Raw genomic sequence first — 24,385 nt, 5'->3', positions numbered from 1 at the left:
CAGCCGGGCCAGCGCCGCTGCCCGGGCGCCGTTGCCTAGCAACCGCGCGCAGCCCCCGCTGCTGCAGGCGCCGGGCTGCTCGCGGCGCCCTGCGCGCTCCCGAGGCGGCGGCGCACGCGCAGCGCGGCGGCCGCGCGTCCCGTCCCCCCCCCCCATCCCCGGTGCTCTTCCACACTGCACGTAGTGAAGGAGTAACACAAACACCCTGCGAATGCGTTCGGCTTTGCACAACGTTGTGCGGAGCAGATGCTCTGCAGATCCCCTATCGATTTCAGTGCTGCTGGTAACTGCGCTCCCAAAGCTTCCTGAAACCGGTGTCAGCTTTCCCTGAAAATATGCAGTGAGCCAGTGCAACTGGGGTGGTCCAGTTGTAGGAAAAAACCTTGCAAGTGTGACTTGAGTAGAGGTTGAAGGCACAAAACCACAATAGCATAGAGAAAGAATCCCTTTTCATTGTAAAAAATCAGGAATGTAAAGGAACTTTCACATCTTGGGATGCACCATTTTGACTCATCCGTTTCTGGATGATTACATCTGACAGCATCGCTGCCCATTCTGCTCATGGCAACTTGTACCTCATCCAGCAGTACACAGAATCAACCAAGTTGGAAAACATGTTTAAGATCATCAGGTCAAACCTTTACCCCAGCACCGCCAAGGCCACCACTGCCATGGCACTGAGGGCCTCATCTACACAGTGTGTGAACACTTGCAGGGACGGAGACCCCAGCACTGCCCTGAGCAGCCTGTTCCATACCTGATCACCCTCTCGGTGAAGAAATTGTTCCTAATGTCCGATAAACCTCCCCTGGCACAGCTTGAGGCTGTTTCTTCTTGTCCTATCGCTTTGTTGGCTGAAAGTTACACTGATAAAACACTGAGAAATTCAGCAGCAGTAGCAGAAGCAGCAATAAAGGACTGTATTCTCCAATCATGGGGAGACAAAAGGATGCTACATTGCCAAAACCAGGGAGAGTTGAGAGGATACAAACAGCAAAGAAGATTCACAGTACTTCAAAGGCAGCACAGGGAGAAGAGCACTAGAAAACAGATTGCCACAGAGAGCAAGAGAATAGTAAAGAGTGGATTGGAGAACACAGCTAAACCAAAGGGGGGAAGGGGGGGAACAAACCTGCCAATCCATGCTTAATGAAAACTAATATTTTCTGCTACTAAATCATCCAATTTTTTAAATAAATGAGGGTCTGATACTGGAGCCTGCATTCGTTCCAAATTCCCATTTACTTCACTAGGAATTGAAAGCATTTTTGAAGATGAGTAAGGCTGTTATTATCAGGGGAAAATGAGCAGAAAGCTGCAAATGCACTGGTCCTGATGTCATCCTTGAGTGCTGAAAGTTTTTATGACTGACCTGATTTCCCGGATCATTTGTTTCCACTGAGTGAAAGCAGGACGAACTGCATCTCTGGGGAGTTCCAGCTCCTCACTGCCTGGCGCAGGGGCTGATCTGCATTACAGGACATTGATCACTCAATGTCATTTGTGTAGGAAAACAAAATTCCAACTGATAAGACATTTGCTGCCTCAGTTCCTCCACCCCAACAGCTCACACTGGCTGCTTATTACCTCACACTCCAGTTTGCCAGCTTCCCAGGCACAGATATTCACACGAGGGGCACCACTTGCCCTTTAGTCTGCAACTGCAGATGCAACTGGTTCAAGATACTCATTTCTATGACCATAAGCCCAACTCAAGCAGATCTACCACATGCCATGCAAGTATGTCCACGCTGTCTTGCATTCAGTGTCTGTCGCATTCCCCAAAACATTCACCATTGCTCTCCTCTGCATTCTGTCCATTTTTAACATGACCCCAGCAAGTTTGATCAGTGCTGAGTAGCAGTTAAAGTATTTCCAGTGCCTTCCAGATAACATCTCTGTTACATTCCAGAATAAACACATTCCAGAATTCTGTTTTCATCAGCCTCCCATTACCCACTGATGAGTGGTCTGCTATAGCCACTATGACTATGGAACTGCTGGTTGTACATTTGTAACACACAGAAGTCTGCATTTGCAGAATCCAGTGTCCTTACTGACTGCCTAGACCTTGAGCTTAACTTCCATTTTAATGTGCTGGCCCTTCAGTCCAGCATGACCATCAGAGCTGGTAAACCCCAGGGTTTTACTGAGCATACAGGTGAAGGACCATGGATTTAGGTGCCTTAGGGCAGATCCTGGAAGAGATCTTCTGAGATATAACTGTTATCTTCATAAATTAAACCACAGTGCTTAGCACATTACAGAGACCAAAGGAAAATAACAGAAAGACCAAGTGGCCACTTTCCTCAATCCAGCAGTTCTATTTGTGTTCTGGCTTTCTTTTCCATAGTTACAAGTGCTTTGTATAGTATCAGAAATAAAGGAAAACCTAAAGAACAAAATACATCTTTTCTGAACTCCAGACACAGCCACATTACTCAGAGCACCTAGTAGCAAACTGAGCTGTAGTAATAATGGCTACAGCATGCCTTTGTGTCATTTTTAATCAAAATTGTGAACTCATTCAACAGTCTCATCATATTGAATCATAGTCGACCATTTTAATGAAATGCAAAACTTTGCACAGATTTCAGGAGGAAACCTCCTGCTATCATAGAATCATATCATGGAATGGTTTGGGTTGGAAAGGACCTTAAAGCTCATTCAGTTCCAACCCCCTGCCACGGGCAGGGACACCTTCCACTAGTGCAAGTTGCTCCAAGCCCTGTCCAACCTGGCCTGGACACTGCCAGGGATGGGGCAGCCACAGCTTCTCTGGGCACCCTGTGCCAGCACCTCAGCACCCTCACAAGGGAGAATTTCTCCCTAATGCCTCATCTAAGTCTCCCTTCTGTCAGTTTAAAACCAATTTTTGTAGTCCCAACCACCTCTGACATAACGAGGAGGTGTGACAAACTGATTTAAAGTGTAGTTGCAGGAAGAAGGGCAGGAAAGCTCTGCTCTGCATTGTGGGTGCTGTAGTCTTTCTGCTGCCTATCTGCCTCGGCAGCAGTAGGCGGCTGGACTCCAAGTCCCAGAGCTCCCACTAGAACCCACCGCACAGGCTCAGAGCCCATATGCCAGGAGGGGGTGACTACATTGTGTCTATTGTATGTTTTTTCTTTCTCCCCCCACCCCCCCCACCCCCCCCACCCGGCATTTTGTACATTTCACGGGAGGTTTAAATCGGGAGTGAAGAGCATGGCAGATGAGCAAGAGATTATGTGCAAACTCGAGAGCATCAAGGAGATCAGGTATGTCTGCTTTGTGCCGCATCAGTTTAGATGAAGCAGCTTTTTCCTCGGGGGAGCAGAGGAGTTGCATCGATCTGAAAGTAGCTATTGTGCTACCGAGGGAAAGAAAAGCACCGCTGGGCTTCGTGGTAGGAGCTGAGCATACATTTACCTAAGTAGGGAAGGAGCCTCTGCTGCTGGGAAAGGGCGGCAGCGGCCGTGCGTTCCCAGAGCACTGGACCCGAGTGCTAACAGGAGGAGTGTAGGGTGGGAAGGACGCAGCACCCCGCGCAGCCGGGGGAGTGGTGTCGGGCCGCGATGTGCTTTCCAAAGCCGTTTGAATTATCATTTCTTGTCCCAGAGGCGCCCTGGCATAAATCGATTGTTCTGCCCCACGCACTCCCTGGGAAAGGGAGGGGAAAGGAAGGGGATGGCACGAAAAGCAGAGCACGGCACCGAAAGCCGAGGACCGAGAGCGGCCGGTGTCGGGAGCGGGAGGGCGACGGACACCGGTTCAGCGTTGCGCTGGGGCCGTGGCCTCCCGGGGGCATGGGGCTGGTGGTGGCTCTCGCACGGTGCGTTCAAAGAGGGGCCCGATGCACGGCCCGGCCTGTGGCTTAGCTTTAGGTAGGGCTCAGGGCACTGGTGCTCGGGGTAAGGCCTGAGCTGCCTGTGTTCGGCAGGCATCTACACATCCAGGAGCCAAAACACGTTACAAAGGAAGTGAGGGCAGCGGGTTTGGATGCAGCCGGGAGGTGCAGGGCGTGCAGGCTGTGGGTCACCCCACATGAGGAGTGTTTTGGGACATGGCAGCTAGCGAGGGGCTATGGGGGAGAGAGGCTGTGCCACTGGCAGCGTGTGCAGGTGGGCGCAGAGACTGCTGGCTGGTAGCAGCATCCCTAAGCAGCACATTTTACCCACCGAAGAGGTGAATTAGGCAGCAGGGTATGGGCCTCAGCCTTCCTCACGGCATACCACAAAGGGGAATAAAGATCAAGGAAAAACATTTGTGTGTCTAACATCTCAAAGCTATTTAGAAAGAGCTGGGACAACACATGCCTGGCAGAGCAAGCACAATGAGTTCGTACTCAACTGTTAGGCAGGCTCTGATTTAAAATACAGATCTGCGTATGGGCTACTGCAGTTTGTGGTCCAATTATTTTAACAGTTAACATAAATATCTCATGAAATTATCTTTTCAGAGAGAGTGGTGTCCTGTGTTTGGAAATCTATGGTGCATTCAGTTTTCTGGTAATATATTCAAACGTGATACATAAACTGCAACTAAGACGTTTCTGCTGTTGGTTTGTAGCATGAGGTACTGTAAAAGGGACGTTCCCAGCTTTGGTGTACAATGAAAGTTTCTAGAATATATTTTAAAGTTAAAAACAAATAGTCAAAAAGTCAATTCTTGCGACACTGATGTCAAGTTTGAGTTGCCTTTAACAAAATCTGATCAAATAAATCTATTTTTTCATCCCCAAATTCTTCAAAAGGAGCTTGCATTCAATGAAGCATTTACCTCAAAATGAACGGGAGAGTTTCTTATTTACAGGCACGCCTTTGATAGATTTAGCAGGCTTCATTTTCATCTGCATTCCATGATTATCCTACAGGCAGAAAGGGAAAAAGCCCTCACAATCAAAATCAGAGAAATTACCCCTTCCTGTAGTTGATCTCTTATCACTTATTAAAGGCAGCTCAGCAGGGTTTTTGAAGGCATTCTGGAATCTGATTTTGAAGACCTGTATCTATATCCATATCTACATCTATACATACATACATTTGTAGTCAATGCAGTACTGCTGTCAGTAAGCATTTGTATGTGCCCACAATCCAAACATATCTGCACGTGCTTATTTATATGCACTGAGTAGTCCCACAGAAATAACCCCAGTCATAAAATTAAGCCAATACCTAAAGACTGGCCCTCAGTGTTCTGACTGGGAGGAGGTAAAGAATGAGAGTGAACTTACCGATGGCAGATGCTCATTTCACTGCTTAATGCCCTGCTGGGATGCACTTAGGGACTACTCTCACCGATGCAGTGTAAGAACTTAAACAGAAGGGAAAAGAATACGAGGGCAGAATTCATTAGCAGTCTAGAAATCAGAGTTTCTGTTTTAAAACATAACTGGATATTGCCTTGTGCTAACAGGAGGAGTTGTAACTCCTTTTTCTTTCCTAGTATCAAAAGTTAATCATTTGGACTGAAATAAACCCCTGCAACTCATTTGTTGGGGAGCAATCTGGCAGAACGTGGCAGACAGTGACTCATAACAGTGAGGAAACTGATTGATTTGCACTCTCTTAGGTGAATGCATGCCACAAATACAGAGGCGAGAAACAGGGAGGAAACTGGGGACAAATATTTCCAATTTCAGTAATCAAAGTTTCCATTACTAAATAAATGTTTTAAATAAATGGGAACAATGAGACATGAGGAAAACAAGTGTAGGTGGCTGGATGGTTCTTCTTAGTGGGATATTGCTACATTTGAAATGGAAGGTAGAGAGGATCTCTTTTACTGGTTTATGTCCTATATTTACAATCAGGCTAGTATATGCCATTGTCTAGTACATGACAGAACACTGCCAATGACATTAAAGATTACAATGTTGCAGCTACAGACTTGTATTCCATCTACTTTCCAGGCTTCTTCTGCACTCCCTTCATAAAACTTTTACTAACTGACTTACTATTCCATCAGCTGGTTTTTACTATAATGGTGAGATAAGGATTTTTCAGAGCAAGTATGATATAAAGCAGTTTCAGAAGGAGCCATTGGGGACTGGGTATGAAAACAGTTTGTAACAGGAACAGATGCCCCACAGAGGTTTAGGAATCCCCTTTTCTAGAAACAGTGCCTTCTGCTTCCATTAAAAACCTCAGACCTGTGTTGCTTGCTTCTATGGGAGCAAGTCGGGGCCTAGCGGGAATGGAAGTTACACGCCTAGTTCTAGGATAAGGGTGAAATCCCTGTGCTAGGATTTCATTGCTAATCTGATAGGCAGTTTCCTATAATCTACAGACTGCATTCTATAGTCAGCTTTACTGCTTACAATGAAATTGAATCAAACTTACCCCATGTTACATTGGGATGGGAATAGGCTATTTAAATATGAGTGGAAACCTCTTCTTCCCCACCTCCCTCTTCCATCATGCCTGTAGGAAGTATACTGTGTTATTCAGTAGTGCACTTGGAAATCAATATGGATCTATTTGTGCTAGGCAACTAAAAAGGAATGCTATATGCTTGCTTGTTTCACACAAAGTAAAGCAAAGAGTCCTGGAACTCTTGATTACATGCCTGAAATGTGACATTGCAGCCCCCTGTTAGAAACACTGAAGTGTTGTTGACACATTGGTTACCCAGTATCATATTCTAACTTCCATACAAGAAAAATAAGGCCTCTTCATTAACTACATCGCAGGAACAAGAACAGTTTGTTCTTTTCAACAGCTTGGATGAGCGTGGAATCACACTCCTGCTTAAACTGTCTGATGACTGAAACTCACACTCCTTAATTACTAGCTTTGAAGAGAGAGATAAGGGCTGCATCTCAACCTTTGTGCTATGGAATCAGGGATTTGCACAAATGAAAAAGATAATCAGGATTGCAGGATATGGGCAGAAACATTTACAAATGTGACAGGTACTAAATCTTGGCAAAGAACCAAGAGAATGCAGAGCTGCTTGCAGGTGGGATATTGATGGCCAGTGTCATTTGAGTTTTCACTACTCTGATACGTAACTGCTCTAGAATTTTCTTTAAACTGACATTGAAGCTAGTATTTTAGCAGTTCAAATTACCTTCCACATAGCTTTAGTCAGTGTAAGTGACATTGTAATCACCTCCAATCACACCCAATTCATTTTGCATTTCTCAGAATCCTGTGCTAAACCTCCCAGATTTTCTGGATCTCTCTGTTTCGGTTTAATCTGAGATAATTGATGCAGTAGAACTCCTATTGGTACCAATTCTCTGAAAGTACAGCACCTGTTAAAGCCTGACAACATTCTGTTAATTTCGGAACTTGATGCAAGAATTCTAATAGCACTGAAAAGCTCAGCAGAAAGTGCTGGGATGAGAATTCAGTTCTTGTAACACCTCATCTTTTCTCAAAGATGATTAGTCTCGCCCTTGTCTATTACTGCTGTTACCTTCTCCCATCTATTCACATATAAAGTAGCACCTCACAAAAATACATTGCAGTGACTTAACTGTTGTCTCTCTGTATTTTTACCTGTCACTGGGATCCAGGAATAAGACTTTGCAGATGGAAAAAATAAAGGCGCGACTGAAAGCAGAATTTGAAGCCCTGGAGTCTGAGGAGAGGCACCTGAAAGAATACAAGCAGGAAATGGACCTGCTGCTGCAAGAGAAGATGGCCCACGTGGAGGAGCTGCGGCTGATCCATGCTGATATTAATGTGGTATGCGACAGTCCAGCTGTGGACAACCTGACTAAGAGTTGTAGATGAATCACTCCACAGGTCATGGAATTGTGCACATCACTGGCTCAATAATCTGGACTCCACAGCCTCATCCTGGGATCCTACAGAGCGGGCAAAGTCTATTTAGCTCAGGATAATTGTTTTTTCCCCTGTCTGAGTTGGGCAGGCTATTTTGTAATGGTGGCATATTAGCATGTGCACCAAGAGGATAGATAACCAAGTCCACTGCAGCTACAGCTTTACCAGTAGGCACAGTAACATCACTCTGGCAGGTCCATAGAAAACTGTTATTCTCTTAGTCTTTCCTTATTTAGCACCTCAGAATAGAGAACCTTTGGCAGCTAGGTGGGACTTCAATTGGAGGGGTTTGGAAGAAAAAGAGATTTTGGTAAAATAGATATTCATTAAATTCTTAGTGAGAACTGACCTGCATCACTGAGCGGAACCACCAAACATTAAGCAGCAGCCTGAAGGGAATGAATACAAATAAGAGAAATCCAGTTTATAAACAAGTAAGACTGGCCAATTAGAGGGGCTAAATGACCAGCAGGTTTTATGTCATGTTAGGGCACTCACATGGCTCTACAGTGGTTTCTTGCTCTGAAGGTATCCAAGCTTAGCACCAGATGAAAAAAGCTCTCACAGTGTAAGCAAGTACAAGATACATACTGGATGTACAGACTGCATTTATTTATCGCTTGAACAGCCTGTTCCCCATCCCAGTTGCACAACCTCAGTCTCTGTTTCATTCCCCCCTCTTTTCTTGTCACATTGTCTTTTTCTCTGCTTTACTGCAGTAGGAGAAGCAGAAACCTTTCCTTAGCTTGTTTGTTAGCTTCTACCCATTGGCATTCAGGTATCTGAGAAATACAGAAAATTATTCTAATTTCTTTTTAATGTCCCCTGAGAGTTTTCCATAGCTCCTCACTTGCTGACTTGCCTGCAGCCTACCTGTTTTTAATGTTGATCAGAAGGACATATAGGTTGAGTGCACCTTTTTTAAATGAAAATGCATCTCACATGTCACTTTGAATTGCTTCTTCCTAGCCCAGTTTTCATCCTCCTGATATCTTTACTTTTTGTTTTACTACTGCATTGTCTCCAGTTTCTTCCAAATTGAGTGAGAAAAATCTGTTCTTTCTGGTGCAGTCTCTTGCTAAGAGAGCTGGTAAAGGAAGGGTTCTTTAAAACCATGCTCCTGTTTCAGATGGAGAATACTATCAAGCAGTCTGAGAACGACCTCAACAAGCTCCTGGAATCTACTCGTCGCCTACATGAGGAGTACAAACCCCTCAAGGAGCACGTAGATGCTTTGCGGATGACTCTGGGATTGCAGAGGCTGCCAGATCTATGTGAGGAGGAAGAGAAACTGTCCCTTGAGTAAGTGTCCAAAGCAAACATTATCTGGCTTTAGATCTTCTCTTGATTCTACTGGTTATTTTGTCATTTAACTTGTGTTAGTAGATGGGGGAGGATGTCAGAATTAGGTACTATTCAGAGAACAGTGTCCTTTGTTTTCCAGATCAGTTTTAAATGCAAGGGATGTTTTAAGAAAGTGCCATTTCTCTTAACACCCAGCACACTTGGCATCATTTTCACAGATACAGTTTTCAAGGTATCCTTTGCATTTCTGAAGAAATGCTGTTTTCCATTCCAAGCACCTTGATACTACAAAGAATGTCTTAATATATTGCATATAAAAATTATTCCTTTTAACAGAATAAAATATAAAGACTAAGTTTGGCAGAGGTGCATCTAAATCTGTCAAAGATTAAATATGTATGTTGTCTAATCGCCATCCTGTTAGATTTATATCCAGGTGTACATCACCATACCTTAGAAGCTGAAAATCTGGAATCTGGCTGAAGTGTACAAATACAGAGGAAAATACCATCAGTTCTATTTATGAACTAGTCCAAGTGGTATCTAAGTGTAGGCAATTTGTCTGTAGTGGAGGAAGATGATAGGGAAACATGATCCATTGTATTTTACAGAAAATATCCTTTACAAACTAATGAAATACTCCAGAAGGTGGGTATATTTTTCATTTGGTTTTTTTTTGTCTAGCTACTTTGAAAAGCAGAAGGCAGAATGGCAGACAGAACCACAGGAGCCTCCCATCCCAGAGTCTCTGGCTGCAGCTGCAGCGGCTGCCCAGCAGCTGCAAGTGGCCAGGAAACAAGATACCAGACAGACAGCAACTTTCAGACAACAGCCACCTCCAATGAAGGTCAGGACAGGGAATGTGCCGGGGTTTCACTTATATCTTATGTTTATAAAGTTACCAATTTGTGAAAAGGAAAAATGACGTGTCCTGATTCTGGTTTCTCCTGCAGTGGTCCAAATCAAAAATCAACCCCAGTAGACATTAAGTAGTAGCACCAGTCATGAAGGGTTAAGGACAAGGCTCTGTATTATTTGACTCCTTTATGACCTAAGAGTCTCCATCAGCAAGGATGTGGTCAATTCTGACCCCTCTTGTTTCATGTGGGAGACAGGCACGACAGAAAAAAGGGCTGGGCAAAAGAACAACTGATAGCTGGGAGTTAATTCCAAAGAGGTTCATATTAGAGCAACACACATTTTATGAGGGAGAGTACTTACTGATGGTACAGATTACCAGAAAAGGTGATTGTTTCTGCACCTCTTGGGATCTTCAAGTCAGTATCAGTTAATTTAACCCAACCACAGGCACTTACGTGACAATTTTACTCAGCTCCTGCAGGCAGTAAAAAGAGCTCAGTAATTCCACAGGGATATTCATCCCACCCAAGTTCCAAAGATTCACTGACTAAGGAGGCAAACTGACATAGGTACACTCCATAGTTCTGTATTTAGTGTCTGGACTCACACCATCAGAAAGCCTTTCTGAAAGTAATATGCTGATGGAAGTTAAAGGGCTTAGTATGGAGCAAAAGGGCAGAGTTCTACATCTTGTATTAAATATGTGTAATTCATCTAATCACTCACTCCTGCCTTGAATTCTGTGACACCACAGTTGGCACAGTTGTAAACATCTTTATGACACTTTTAACACAAAATAGAATTCAATGTTAAGGTGACTGATACATACCTGAACCACGCATCTGCTGAGCTGCAGTTTCAAGTCAATAAAATACAAACTAAAACAGTGTTTTAGTTGGTCTAAAGTTACTGTACAATCCAAAGACTTGCACTGTATAGAATGTAGCACTGGTTTGCCTTTGAAGGCAAGAGGCCTTAGTTATTTCTGTGTGTTCCGTAACTTGGAATGTGATACTGAATAACCTGGGTACCACCACTTGAACGTTTGTATAACAAGAGCTGCAATGTCGCATTTCAGGCGTGTTTATCGTGTCACCAACAAATTCATCGGAATGCACCCATCTGTCCCCTCTGCAAAGCGAAGAGCCGCTCTCGGAATCCCAAAAAGCCCAAGAGGAAACAGGATGAATGAAACCCAGAAGACTGACAAGCAAACGCATGACCCATTCCAGAACCCTTCCAGCAGAACTGCAGATGTGGCCAGACTTTACTGACGTGCAGTCTCACGTATGACCAACCCCTTGTTTTCTATTTAATGCAATGTAAGCACAATGTCCCTGTTCTGTCTTAATTTCCTTCCGGTCCTTAGGATTTGGTTTTAGGAAAGTTAAGTATTACTGGTGCTACGGTTTAACATTTCAACCATTCCATCTTTGGACTCCTAAATGAAGTCGAATTCTTATGCAAGTATCCCAACTGCAAGGCTGTTCCTATTGGCCAGATGTGATGACCACAGATGCTTTTATGTTCTCTTTTTAAAAGCAAATGTTACTACAAGATTGAGACTATTCAAAGTGCTAAAATAACTGTTTGTTTCACTAAAGAACAAGTTGTTTTCCAAGCTAGTAAGACTGCATAGGTTTGGGCATCCAGTAGAGCTCTTTTTATACAGGAAATGTTCAGGGGGAAATAGAAATTGGTTATAAAGGAAATCAGTGCATTAAGAGCACGCGTCAGTTTTGATTTCTTGGAATTTGATTGTACCATTCCCTCCAACTTGACTTAAAATTTGGAAGTGGGACCAAGTTGCTGGCTGTGTATGAAATTCTAAGAATGATGTAATTTGTGATGCTTTAACATCTTAATATGGTATTACTTTCAGCAGTCAGAAGACCGATTGACTTAAGAACAAGGATCAACTGAACTGTATTAGTGGTCCTTCCAGGCTCTATGGCCAACCAGCTCCTTGTGCTTCTCTAGGAAACATGTATGAGATACGTACACAGACTGCAACATCAGCCATTCTCACATCTTCTATTCCTAGTTTCCACAGCCAAAATCTCCCTTGGCAGACATGTCCTCCACTGGAGCACAGGGAAGCTCAGTAACATGCACCAGGAACAATGTCAACTGCCTGGCTTTGGTGCCATTGTCCTCCCTCAACCAAAGCTTACTACTTTTGTGTCTTTGAATAGGGCATTTTCAAGTAAGCTTTATTTCAGCCCAGTTTTTTTTCTTGCTCAGTACATGTGCCAAAAGAACCCTGACTAAAGGGTCCTCTAGACCACTCCCTGTATCCATGTCTTCCTTTTGTTTCACCTCATGTATCATCAGTTCCTTCAATGGGGAGGGTGGCAGTGGCCCAGCTACAGAGCCAGGGCTTAAAATTCACTCATTTCTAATCCCAGTTTTGTCACCACCTTTGTTGTCCAAATTGATCTCAAGCATTAAATATTCTTTTCACTGACTTCAGGAGGCATGGACTGCCTGTTTACATTCTTCTTGAATGGTTATATTGAGGACTTCGCCTGAAGAACAGGGAAGCTGCAAGTCTCCTGTCAGAACTCTGCCAAATCCAAATCTCTACAAACCCAGATAAACCAGTTTTACTGGGCAAATTACATATGTTGCCATTAATTTCCTAACTCTGCCACAATACATATGAGGTTTTTATTGAACATAGTCCTATAATTCATGCCAAGTTCAGGTGGTGCTCTCTCATTTTACTGTTTCATGTATAGCCAGTAAACACCTGTCAACATCAGAGGCAGAATATGACCATGTGCCCCTGAAAATATGCGAAGAGCAAATTCTACTGGCTGAATTACTGGAATTCAGTCTCTGAGATAGCAATAATGGAAGATAGTCTGATCTCATGCTCCAAGTGGCAGCAGTGTGCTAACTATCCTTATACATGTTTCCTACGCAAATACTAGATTCTGCTTTTAAATGTCACAGCAGCCACATGCTGTGTGCCCTGTTTCAAGCAATTCCTGATGAGTTTCAGGGAAAATGCACAGAGACTTAAAGGACAGCATATGGACTCACCCAGAGTGAATGCATGAGAGCAGCATACTTCAATAGTTGTACATAAACTTTATGGTATTGACCACTTCATTGTCAAGAAGTGGTGACAGTGGAAAATGGATGAATGGTCTGCAGTGAAGTTGTGTGAATAGAGGATAGATGTGTAGAGACTTGAACTTACAGTTCTGAAATAGATAGGGTTAGTTGCAGCGGCTCTCACTTCACTGTTACTTTGCCAGGTTCTTTCTTTCTTGAGAGATCTCTAGAGCTCTGAACTGAAGGATGCACCATTTGCTACTTTAGTATGGCGATTTTGTATTTTTACTTTTGTAAACTAATCTCTTGTGCCCTCGTGTTTAACAAGGTTTGCTTTTTTTTAAAGGAAAAGAAAAACCTATGACTATGACATGACTGTTTGTATCAACCATGTTCTTGTGTTTGCAAATCTGTTTTCACATCCTTTAGCAAGTTCTGCCGTATGAATAGCCTGTGTTGCTGAGCATGAGTAACTGAATATGAGGCAACAGTGTGCCCTGGCAGCCAAAAGGGTCAACCATATTCTGGGGTGCATTGAGTTGGTTGAAGGAGATGATTGTCGCTCTCTGCACTGCACTGGTGCAGCCTCAAGTACTGGGCAGTTTTGCACACCTTAGTGTAAGAAGAACAGGAAGCTATTAGAGTGTGTCCAGAGGAAGGAAAGCAAGATGGTGAAGGGTCTTGAGGGCAAGACTTACGAGGAACTGCTGGTGGTCAGTCACTGGAACAGAAAGTTGAGGCTGTTCAGCCTGGAGAAGAGAAGGCTGCGTGGAGACCTCAGAGCAGCCTTCCAGTATCTGAAGGGGGCCTATAGGGATGCTGGGGGGATGCTCTTTCATTAGGGACTGTAGCAATAGGACAAGGGGTAACGGGTTAAAAAACAGGGGAAATTTAGATTGGATATAAGGAAGAAGTTCTTTCCTGTGAGGGTGGTGAGGCACTGGAATGGGTTGCCCAGGGAGGTTGTGAATGCTCCATCCCAGGCAGTGTTCAAGACCAGGTTGGACAAAGCCTTGGGTGACATGGTTTAGTGTGAGGTGTCCCTGCCCATGGCAGGGGGGTTGGAAATAGATGATCTTAAGGTCCTTTCCAACCCAAACTATTCTATGATTCTATGAAGTGGTCCTGGCACTGACCTGTCACAGTTCAAGGGGCATCTGGACAATGCTCTTAGTCATATGGTTTAGTGTTAGCTAATCATTTAAGGAGCAGGAGTTGGACTTGATGTTCCTTATGTGTCCCTTACAACTCAGGATATTCTATGATTCTAACTATTTCAAGGACACAAAATCAGTACTATGTATGAAGGGATTCTGGGGGTAGGGGAAGGGAGGGAAGCAGCATCTTTCATAGGGAACCAGTATTCTCATTTTCTCTCAGAGATTAAGGAAGTTTCACTGAAGAGCTCTTCTCATGACAGTCCCAAGCCCTTTTCTCCCAGGCACCTTTCTCAAGAGACTAGAGGATAATTGTGAAACAGTGATTTCTTGTTTTGCAGTCAGAGGAGGAAGCTGTCTGAGGTACAGTTCTTACCAACACTCCACAGTTTTGCTTATGGAGCAACAGTGGCCTCTTCATTTGTACCTAAGGTTCTTTGAAGATACTTCTTCACTTGGCTTACATTCATTCTTATTTAGGTTAAATTACCCTAATACCCAGAAAGAGAACCTTCTCACTTACAAGACTTTTTCATTACTAAAGGCTGGTTTAACCTGGGCTTTGTCATTCCCTTTTCAATGGGTATTCAAGTGGCAACAAAATCGGTGAATTCTTTTGTTACAGATGGTCTCCAGGGTCTTTTCCTGGTTCCTTACTTGCCTCAAAGGACTCAAAGTTTTGTTTTTTTTGCAACCAAATGGCAAAAAAAAAATCACAAGCCTCTTTCCCTACCCCATGCTAAAAGAATGCCAACACTCTACTGCATCTAAAGGCTTTGCTATAGACATTTTCATACCCAGGCTGGGGTAGATCAGTTGTTCAAACTTTAGTGCCAAGGACCCCATTAACTATAGGGAAAATGTAAACCAGATTTTAATACTTGCATTGCCTGAATTCAGCTTTAGCTTTCTAAAGAGGACACTGAGTGAATGAACCTGTCAGTGGCTTCAAGTTAACAGAACCTACTTTTGAAAGAAAGAATAGCCATTGATGTGTTCCTCTAGTAGCAGACTATTCAAGAAATGAAGACATTACTAGCACTTTAAATGAATAAAAGTGCTTTCCTTTATTTTACAGCTTTCTCATTCCTCTGACATAGGTTTTCATTTTAGCATTTAGGTATTTTAGCAATATCTGTTGTTTTCACTGACTTCTGTGTTTTAAATATTTCACTCCTGTGCCCAGGAGGGGTAGCAGTGGCTACCTGGTTAAGTTGTCTGTACAGTCCTTTTTAATAAATGTTTGTTTCATGTCATGCTTTCTTCCTGCAGAGTATTTTCACACCTGTTATTTGTTTGTGCTGCTGATAAGCAGCCATATCCCTAAAAGTAAACCCCAGCTTTTTCTTTAACAGGATGCAATTGCCACAATTCTGTTACATCTTTGTAGAAACTTTATGGGGAAATAAATATCCCTTCTAGTGAGCTTTTCAAAATAGAAAAGGAGACAGCAAGACAAGTTTGAACCCAGCCAAACTTCTCAGACACACTTCAGGAACACAAATCACGCTGCACTTAAGCTGCAAGATTTCTGCATCTGTGTAAGAGTCATAAACAGCGTCCTAATTCCCCAAACCAGGTACTTCTGGAACAAACCCATCCTCTGCTGCCACTGACTAGTCACACTGGAACTGAATCATTTGCGTGCATAGAAACACGTTATTTGCACTTGGAGGTGTCCAGTTGTGAAACTCAAACAGACCCAGAAAAAATAACAAGGAAATCACATCCCCTTTCAACCACTGAAAGCTCTGAGTGGGCATTTCTGTCTGTCTGTGACTGATTCACAGTGCTTCAGCTTGAGCTAGTTCCCAGCCAATTTAAACTAACCCAAAACAAACCACTCTTAGGTGGGAACAAGTCTTGCTCAGGCAGGTTTCAGTTTAGAGACTCATATCCAACACCTTCTGTCAGGTGCTAGATTCCCAAGAGGGCAAACCCCAGATGGATTTTTCACAGTTCTGTACTAGTGAGGAACCTCACGTTTTGTTTTGCTTTCTAAAGTTAAACTGAAAGCAGCAAGAGCCATGATGCCCTTTCTCATTCAAGGTAGGGATAGGTGCTTTGCAAAGAGTCCTGCTTTGCCATTAGGAGATTCTATCTTCTTCTAATGTGTGCTGGAAGTAGCTTCTCTCAACAAACTGGTGACTGAGGAGCTTATGGGAGCACTCCCTAACCCAGTTCTGTCAGGAAAGCCCACACATGATGTACACTGTCAGCAAAGGAGGTAACCTACAGCATGGTAACTCCAGTCCTGAGAAATGACCTCTGGTATTGCCAGTTAAAGACTTATTTTCTGAATGGAAATACACCTTTATAAGGGTTGTTTTTTTTTCTGTTCCTGATGCACACAAGCTTCTATCACAGTAAAGACATCACATGCAAGTAGGTAGATGTGAGTTTCTCTCCAAGAGGTCTGCAGCATCTCAGCTCTGACAGTTTGCTGTTCTGATCAAGCAGACTGAAGTTGCATTTCCAGTGGTTTAAGCTTCAAGTGTAATTTCACTTAACATCAACATCATCAAATACATAATCTCATTGGTGAGATAAGCCTTGTTTAATTCAGTCAGACACAAGTACAGTCATCTGCGTTGAACTCCTGAGTAATGGACAAAATCTGCATATTTCTGTGTCCATTTTCCTGGAAAACTACTGCCCTCTGCATCCTCATTTCCAGCTTTTTTCCCCCCTAATTTATCTAAAGAGAGTCTCACTTAGTCTCCATTTTTCAGACAAATGTCATCATTCTTTGGTTTGTTTTCATTAATCTTTGTAAGATAATAATAAAAAGTTTGAGCAAACTTGGTTCTGCCACAGCTCCAAACAGCTTCTGGTGCTTTGGTCAGTGCTCCCTCTCAAACTTTCACATAGAAACACTTAACCCACAGCGCTTTCAATGCTTAACTGCCTACAAGACTGATAGCACTGATTTCCTGCTATTATAAACCTATTACCTTTTTGATATGTCTCCTATACTTGGATGTGACTGAAATGAACTACTGTATTGCTGCATCCACCTGCTTCTCTTCAAGTGTCCTCTGCAGGATTACCCTGCAAAACAAAGCAGAAAGGGCATTGAGACCGATTAGGTTACCGTACTTTGAGAGCCCTTTTCCAAACCATTAACTGTGATGGAATAACGTCTCATTGCACAAAGTTACGGAATTGTTACTCAGGCCTGAGTAGTTTGCTTTAGGTTAACTGCGTGTTCTGTTGTTCTTGGGGTTTTGTGTGTTTACTTGGGGTTTATTTTAAAGCTTTACACATACTCCATGATCCGCTGGGCCAGAGAGACAGACATCCATAGTTCCTCCCGGTTTTACACCACTTCAGTATCTAAAGTTGGTAACTGAGAGTGACGGGGCACGGGAGATCGGATTGAAAGTGAAAGAGAGGAAGATTTACCTCAGACATGAGGCAGAAGTTGCTCCCTGTGAGGGATGTGGGGCGCAGGCACAGGGTGCCCAGAGAAGCTGTGGCTGCCCCATCCCCTCCACCGTATGCCCCCTGACCCTCCCCACAGCCCGGCCCGGCCCGCACCCGCCACCCCACACGCTCCGTGCCTCCCCGCGGGGCCCACCCCCGACGCACCGGGCCCTGGGGCACCCGCTGGGCTGAGGCGGCAGCTGAAGAGCGGCCTCACGGCCTCAGGACCCATCCCGGCCGCCTCAGCCTCGCGCGCGGGGCGGGGCCAGCACGTCGCGGGTGAAGGACGTCACGGGTTACGTCACGCACCTCTGCTTTCCCGCGCATCCCTTTTCCCGCGTTCCCACCGACCGAGCGGGCCCGCTGCGAGCACCGCGCTGCCGGCATAACGCTGCGGTGAGCTGCCAAACGCGGGCTGGGGAAAGAGCTGCAAGTTGAACCGGTCCCTGTAAAGCCAGGGGCCTGCTTCATGCAGGCACAAAGGTGTTCGGTGACGGGTGCCGAAGGAAATATATGAATCACCCGCGGGGCTAGAATATGCGTTTTAAAACAAGAGTAGACAGACAGCCCCGCCTCCGAAAGAAAATAACTGAAGGGCTTAGATAACCTTGGTCAAAGAGTGGGAAACAAATGCGTGCTATGTATGGTGCTTGGGACACCCGACTTTTAAAGTCAGCATCCAGCTCTGGGGCCTCAGCACGAGAGGGAGGTGGAGCTGCTTGAGCAGGTCCAGAAGAGGCCAGGGAAATGCTGCGAGGGCTGGAGGAGCTCTGCTCTGGAGCCAGGCTGAGAGAGCTGAGCTGGGTCAGCCTGGAGAAGAGAAGGCTCCTGAAGGGGAGACCTTAGAGCAGCTCCAGTGCCTAAAGGGGCTGCAGGAAACCTGGAGAGGGGCTTTGGACAAGGGATGTAAGGACAGGACAACGGAAATGGCTTTAAGCTGACAGAGGGGAAGGTTTAGATATTAGGAAAAAATTCTTCCCTGTGAGGGTGTTGAGGCGCTGGCACAGGATGCCCAGAGAAGCTGTGGCTGCCCCATCCCTGGCAGTGTTCAAGGCCAAGTTGGATGGACCCTGGAGCATTCTGGTCAGACGGTCTAAAGTGAGACTGTAAGAAAAGCATGCATTCAAGACATAAGAAGATAGAAGCCAAATAGAATTCAGCCACATTTATCTTGCTTACTGCCTATTTAAGTACACAAATTGTGGACTTCTCTATTTTTTACTAAAACTGGTGATGTGAGAAAGACGCATTATCAGAAAGATGCAGCACAACTGCTCTGGTGTATCAGTTACTGGCATTCAACGTTGCATAGTTGCACCACTATATCCTTGCTTAAAATTTATGTCAAAGCAGTATTATAAATCAGATTGTAATTCTGAAACTTGATACAAGAGATTCTGGTTTGCAGTCAGCAGCTGAAACACAGCATTTCTGCCAATAACCCACTGCAGAGATGGGCAGCATTACAGCGGCTTCCACACTCGCTGTGGGTTAACCCTAGTCAGCAGCTAAGTCCCATGCAGCCAGTTGCTCATGCCTTCACCCTAGGAGGATGGGGGCAAGAACCATAAGGGTAAAAATGAGAAAATTTGTGGGTTGAGATAAGGACAGTTAAAAACTTAAGAAAAATACTATTCACAGCACTTTTTGTTAAAAGTAGTGAGCATTTTACCTGGAAGAACTTCTACTGTTCGAAGGTTTTCCAGAATCAATGCGGAAATACTGAAACATGAAGTCTGACAAAACCAAGTTGGCTGAGGGGTTCCAGGTCTGACAGCATTTTGCAGTTGCTAATCAATACTGGCTATTCCCTGGAAAAGGAATGCCTCTTTCTCCCATGTTTCATTCTCCCAAAGCAACAGTCAAGCTCCTGAGTTGTCAGCAATGTCACAACCTCCACTGAGCTAATTTTCATCTACTTGAGCACAGATTAGATTAGAACCAAGGACCTGAAAAAGAAGTTTTAACTGTGCTGTTGGCTCTTTCATTCACATGAGACAGACTTCACATAACAGAAGGCAGATGACTGTGTACGTGATGGGGGACACTCTGAAATGCAACAGCAAGAACGCTTGAAGGCTTAGTTCAGCAACAGGTACTTTGTTCTGCTTCAATCTAATGCAACTTCAGCAATTACTTTTAGTGTGCAAGAATGACAAGCTCGCACAGCTCTCAGGTATCTTCTTTCCCTCTGGAAGGAGCCACACTCCTCCCACTGATCCAGCAGGAACAGTCCATTTCATAAAGAACCTCAGTGATGAGCATCAACAGCATTACATGAAGTAAGAAAATATAGACCATGTCCGAAAAATGCAGGCACTGGCTCTTTGTAGCATCCACTTCATTTCTACTCCAAAAAGCTCTGGCTTTGGAATTCTTTATTTGGTTTCAAGTATGCTGAACACAGATACTACTGTCAGAGTTCTTCCAGGTTTCCTCCCAAGCTTCCCTCCCACCTCCTACCTGCCTGGGTGGATAACCAGTAATCTGTTACTAGATCACAGTCAACTGAAGCTACTAAAAGAAGGCAGAAGTTGGCAGCATCAGCTATGACTGCAGGGACATATTGTTCCTCTCTAACCCTCCTGTTCTAGGCTCCTGGAATACATGTAAAGCAACAAGACTTCTGTCAAAACACAGGGGAGGGAGAAACAGCATGTTCCCTAGGTGTGTGCTCTCCAGAACTGATGTACCTTCAGGTGCTGCCCAACCGCACTACTGAGCTGTGATTGCACTGCATCGTGCATCACCTGGAGAGATACCACTGCTTTCCATCAAGGTGGGGCAGATAACCCTTATCCTGTAGAAGTGCTCTTTGCTGCCTGGGGCAAGAAGAGGCATAGCTAGCATCTTCTCTGTAAGGCAATGTCGGGCCACCCTTCAGCCAGATGTAGGTCTTGTAGAGTTTCTCTCATGTCTCTTTTCTGAAGGGGCTGCATTTTCTCTTTCATTCTAAAGCAGCGAGTTCCTCCAGGAGCTGCTCCTTCTCCTGCTGCAGATCCTGCACCCGCTGTTTATTCTGCTCTAGTCTGTCCTCCAGCCACTGAAGCAGTGGCCCACTGATGGCTGACATCTGGCTGCAGAGGTTCTTTGTGAACACTGGAAAGAGCAAAAAGAGATCATGCCAGTGCAAACACAAAAGGCTACAACAACCCCAAAGCCAAGAGCATTAGAGAGCCAAGAAAACACTCCAACATGCTGGCCAAGGCAACCAGACATCCCCACAGGAAGGTCAGAATCAGCAGCTTGCTAAACAGAGAAACAAGCTATTTCAATCTGACTTTTAGACAGAAATCTATAAAAATATGTATCACCACTGATGCTAATTATTTTCTAAATCCAGAAGCAAAGAATGCCTCAGGTATTGAACAGGTGAAAATGGACAACGGGGTATTTATCTTGGAACAGAAGTGCGAATTAGGATTCACCTTATCTCGGGGGCAAAAGCAAAGATGGCATTTCCTGTATGTTACATGCATACGCCAGGAGATACAATCATACATACACATCAGCCAGACACTACTACAACACTCACCAAATCCAAAAGCCCCTTGCTGTTCTAACAGAAAAAAAACCAAACCCAAACCAACCCAAAACTCCCCAAACAAACCAAAGTCTATTGCAATTTTAACCAACTGTATAAAGGTCGAAGGACACAACAGCATTCATAAAGCCCAGGATTAGGTTATTCTACAGCCCTTGATGTTTTCCTCTAAAGTGTTTTGTTAGAATTCTGTTCCTTCACTAGACTTTATGTAAGAAGACAACAATCTCAGGGAATTCTCTGGGTTTCACAGTGTTTGTGATTGGAAATAAACTGTATGGCAAAGAAAAAGACAAAAGTTTGTGTTATAGTTTTAAAAGTGCCTTTTATGGCAAAGGGGGGGGGGGGGCTGTTACACAGCTGGGGTCTACTGTTCCCCAAAGTTAAGAGCCAAACCAGCCCCTGTTTCAAGACTGCTGCTTGGACTCTGGGAGCAGCATCCTGGATTATTGCATGCAAAAAAGGAATTCTTACCTGAGCCATTATGAATCTTGGTTACGGAGTCTAGATGGGTGAGGCTGACAGAAATGAACAGAATGAGGTCAGTGACAAGACAGCAGTGGATTGCCTATTAGGCAAACCCAGATTATAGAACCAGCTACCTACAAGTCACTGACACTGCAGATACATCTAAACCCCTTCACGTGTGGAAGCCCTGTACATTCACAAGGATAACAAAAGAGCCTGTAGCACAGAAACATCAGTGCTGAGCACCAGAGGCAGAAGAAAAGAAGCTGATACTTTAAATCTAATTTTTCACGCTTCTTCTCAGAACTTACGCTGGTTAAACACTAACTACTGTCACACACAGACATATCGCTAAAGGGCCACCATTAGCTCACACATGCTCTATCTCTTTTCGTTGCAGCAAAGGAGCAGTTACACTTAGCTCTGGTGTGCAAGGTTGAGGGACCTTGAACTCCTCAGTGCAAAGGTATTCAACCAGTTCTCCTATAAAGGCACATGAGCTGCTAAGACTTCTTATTTTCTACACCCCTACTAAGGTTATGGTGCTTTGAAGTACAGAAAGAGTTCCATGTGTTAGCAAAGACAGTCTTGGAGAGGGGTGCAGCCCCAGTCTTATTACCTGTGAATTCTTCTGTAAGCATCTTGTTCTTCTTGGCAAAGGATCTTGGGCAGCTCTACAGCTGATTCCAGACACACCTTCCCAATGGTTTCATGGGGGACAACATGAATAGGAATTTCGATCCTTTCATATCTAAAAGGGCATGAGACACAATAAACTTCAAAGTTCCTCTTCTACAAACCTGCAACAGTTTGTGCAATGCATAACACTGCTGCATGTTTGGGAACACATGCCTGAGTTGACAGGCAAACGGAAGCATTTTACAGCCACATATTTGTCTGAAACTGTAATGATAAAATGCTAAAGCAACTAAATAGCCAGTATTGCCAATATGATGCACAGCATATGTGAGGTTGGCAGGGACTCTGCACCACTCTACACAAGCTTGAAGCTGCGACCTCTAGAGTTGAAAGTAAAAAGGTAGATCTACACAGCTGCTTACAGCACAAATTCGTACCCAGACTACAGTGTCCTACACAAATCTTAATACTTCTAAATTATCCAAGCTAAATTAATCAGGTCTCTCTTCAGCCTGCATTAGCAGAAGTAGGGAGATCTCGTTCAGGCATCTCTATATGGTATTTGCTCCTCATGATAGGAGCCATTTGAGACAAGATTAAATACAACCTGATGCTGGACATAATATTCTTCTGCTGTACTCACTCGGAGCTCTTTTGGGCCTGAATGGACTGGAAACAGGTGTAGAGAATCCTGCCTGTCTAAGAGAGATGGCAGGAAGTCAGATTCCAAAAGTAAAAGAGTAAAACAAAAATAATCATCTAAACCCACACAATCCTTCCGGAAGCAGGATGTGCTTTCTAATAACATTGTACCAGGTTGCAAAGGGACATGCTTTTCACTCTGATTTCTGTGCTGGAACTGTTTACAAGCAGATACTGACAGACCCATTAACTATGAAGAAAAGCTTAAATAATAGCTCCCTGGAAAACTGAGACAAGACACAGCGCTGTCAGCTTATCTCACACTACAGCAGCATCTCCTAAGGAGGCCAAAGGCACAGAGCTGCAATAAGCTGTATCTGCTGGACTAAACAGCTGAAGGGCACTCACACATTTCATCACACACACACACTGCAGCCATCTGATGCAGTCCCAGAAACCTGGTGGCAGCCCAGCTTTGCTGGCTGGAAAACCAGGCTGTGGATCAGCAGAGAGTAATTACTAACTCCCTCTTTTGTCATTGGGATTATGATCCAAACGTCACCATTTGAGCCACACTTTGACTATGCTCCAAGCAAAGCTCTGTCCTTCTTGAAGCCTGCATGCAAGGATTTCAGCTCTGCCCTGTTTCTCGTGAGCACCTGGAGGGTTTACTGTCATTTTTAAGTTGCCTACCTTTGTGTTTTTGTCCTCAATGAAGCAGGAAAAGATAAGCCCTACAAAACCTTGGTCCATCATCTGATACATGGCTTGTGTGCGCACATCTGCAGACAAAGAAATAAGAGAATGAAATCTGCACTGCTCACGTGAAGGAGTGGAAAAAGATCTGCACCTTTTGAAAGGTGACCTGGAATTTGGTTACAAATGTCACAAGCTTTATTTTACTCCAGGTGACTAAATTAAAAGATAAAATTGTTCAAATTTAAAATACAATTAATAGCAAATCTTATAAATACAGGATGAGTTACAGAACAAGAAATTAGCATCAGCCTGGTGCCACAGATCACCCTATAGCCATAATGTCCAACAGATACTCATGCATTTCTTTTTAAAAAGTTCTTTTCTGTATTAATACAGATGTCAAAAACCAGCACAGCAGCACTGGGATTCCCACAGCCTTTTTTGCTATTCCCTATACCCTACGTCTGGAAAAACAGTAGTACCAGTATAGCTGAGCTGTAACTGAGTGCTCCTGCCTCAGGAATGGGGCTATAGTGGCCGAGGCTCCTGAATCCCACCGTGACAATCTTGTCCTACCGGGGGATGCTTGAGAAACCAACCTTTGATAGCTGGGATGTGAAGAGCTGACAAAAAGCAGTAAACTGAGCCATACCATTAGCTATTGCTGTGAGTTCTCATACAGAACCTAGAACAAAACTGCTCTCACCAACATGTGATGGCCAGACAGTAATGTGAGGATGAGAGTGATACCAGCCCACAACTCTCATGGGACGTCCCGTCATTTCAGCCAACCTGTGTGTGAGTCAAGG

The 24,385-nt window shown here is 44.2% G+C and overlaps 2 protein-coding genes across 2 annotated transcripts; one reads left to right on the top strand and one right to left on the bottom strand.

The window, feature by feature from the left end:
* Positions 1–3,122: 3,122 nt before the first annotated feature.
* On the top strand, positions 3,123–12,405 carry ZC4H2 (zinc finger C4H2-type containing). Its single transcript, XM_057429659.1, has 5 exons — positions 3,123–3,257; positions 7,502–7,673; positions 8,902–9,074; positions 9,762–9,924; positions 11,017–12,405. The coding sequence occupies exons 1-5, from the start codon at positions 3,205–3,207 to the stop codon at positions 11,128–11,130; spliced, it is 675 nt and encodes a 224-aa protein (XP_057285642.1). The 5' UTR covers positions 3,123–3,204; the 3' UTR covers positions 11,131–12,405.
* A 7,540-nt stretch (positions 12,406–19,945) lies between these two features.
* Positions 19,946–24,364, bottom strand: BRCC3 (BRCA1/BRCA2-containing complex subunit 3). Its single transcript, XM_057429670.1, has 6 exons — positions 24,283–24,364; positions 23,571–23,659; positions 22,879–22,934; positions 22,216–22,347; positions 21,603–21,646; positions 19,946–20,683 (listed from the first exon to the last, which is right to left on the bottom strand). Exons 1-6 carry the CDS (start codon positions 24,356–24,358, stop codon positions 20,532–20,534), a joined length of 549 nt encoding a protein of 182 aa, XP_057285653.1. The 5' UTR covers positions 24,359–24,364; the 3' UTR covers positions 19,946–20,531.
* Positions 24,365–24,385: the final 21 nt, after the last annotated feature.

The sequence above is a fragment of the Pezoporus wallicus genome, unplaced genomic scaffold, assembly GCF_028554395.1.
Source record: "Pezoporus wallicus isolate ANWC-B61680 ecotype Strahan unplaced genomic scaffold, APGP_CSIRO_Pwel_v1 contig_14159, whole genome shotgun sequence".
Classification (NCBI taxonomy): Eukaryota; Metazoa; Chordata; class Aves; order Psittaciformes; family Psittacidae; genus Pezoporus; species Pezoporus wallicus.
This window is presented reverse-complemented; position numbering and strand designations above follow the sequence as displayed.

What these genes read in the sequence shown, in the direction of transcription:
- BRCC3 (XM_057429670.1), bottom strand. Translation starts at nt 24,358, where the DNA reads ATGACGGGACGTCCCATGAGAGTTGTGGGCTGGTATCACTCTCATCCT. An exon ending in CAGGCCCAAAAGAGCTCCGA is followed by an intron (nt 22,348 to 22,878) that starts GTGAGTACAGCA and finishes ATGCCCTTTTAG; the next exon opens with ATATGAAAGGATCGAAATTC. An exon ending in GCTTACAGAAGAATTCACAG is followed by an intron (nt 21,647 to 22,215) that starts GTAATAAGACTG and finishes CATTTCTGTCAG; the next exon opens with CCTCACCCATCTAGACTCCG.
- ZC4H2 (XM_057429659.1), top strand. Translation starts at nt 3,205, where the DNA reads ATGGCAGATGAGCAAGAGATTATGTGCAAACTCGAGAGCATCAAGGAG. An exon ending in GAGAGCATCAAGGAGATCAG is followed by an intron (nt 3,258 to 7,501) that starts GTATGTCTGCTT and finishes ACTGGGATCCAG; the next exon opens with GAATAAGACTTTGCAGATGG. An exon ending in AACAGCCACCTCCAATGAAG is followed by an intron (nt 9,925 to 11,016) that starts GTCAGGACAGGG and finishes GTCGCATTTCAG; the next exon opens with GCGTGTTTATCGTGTCACCA.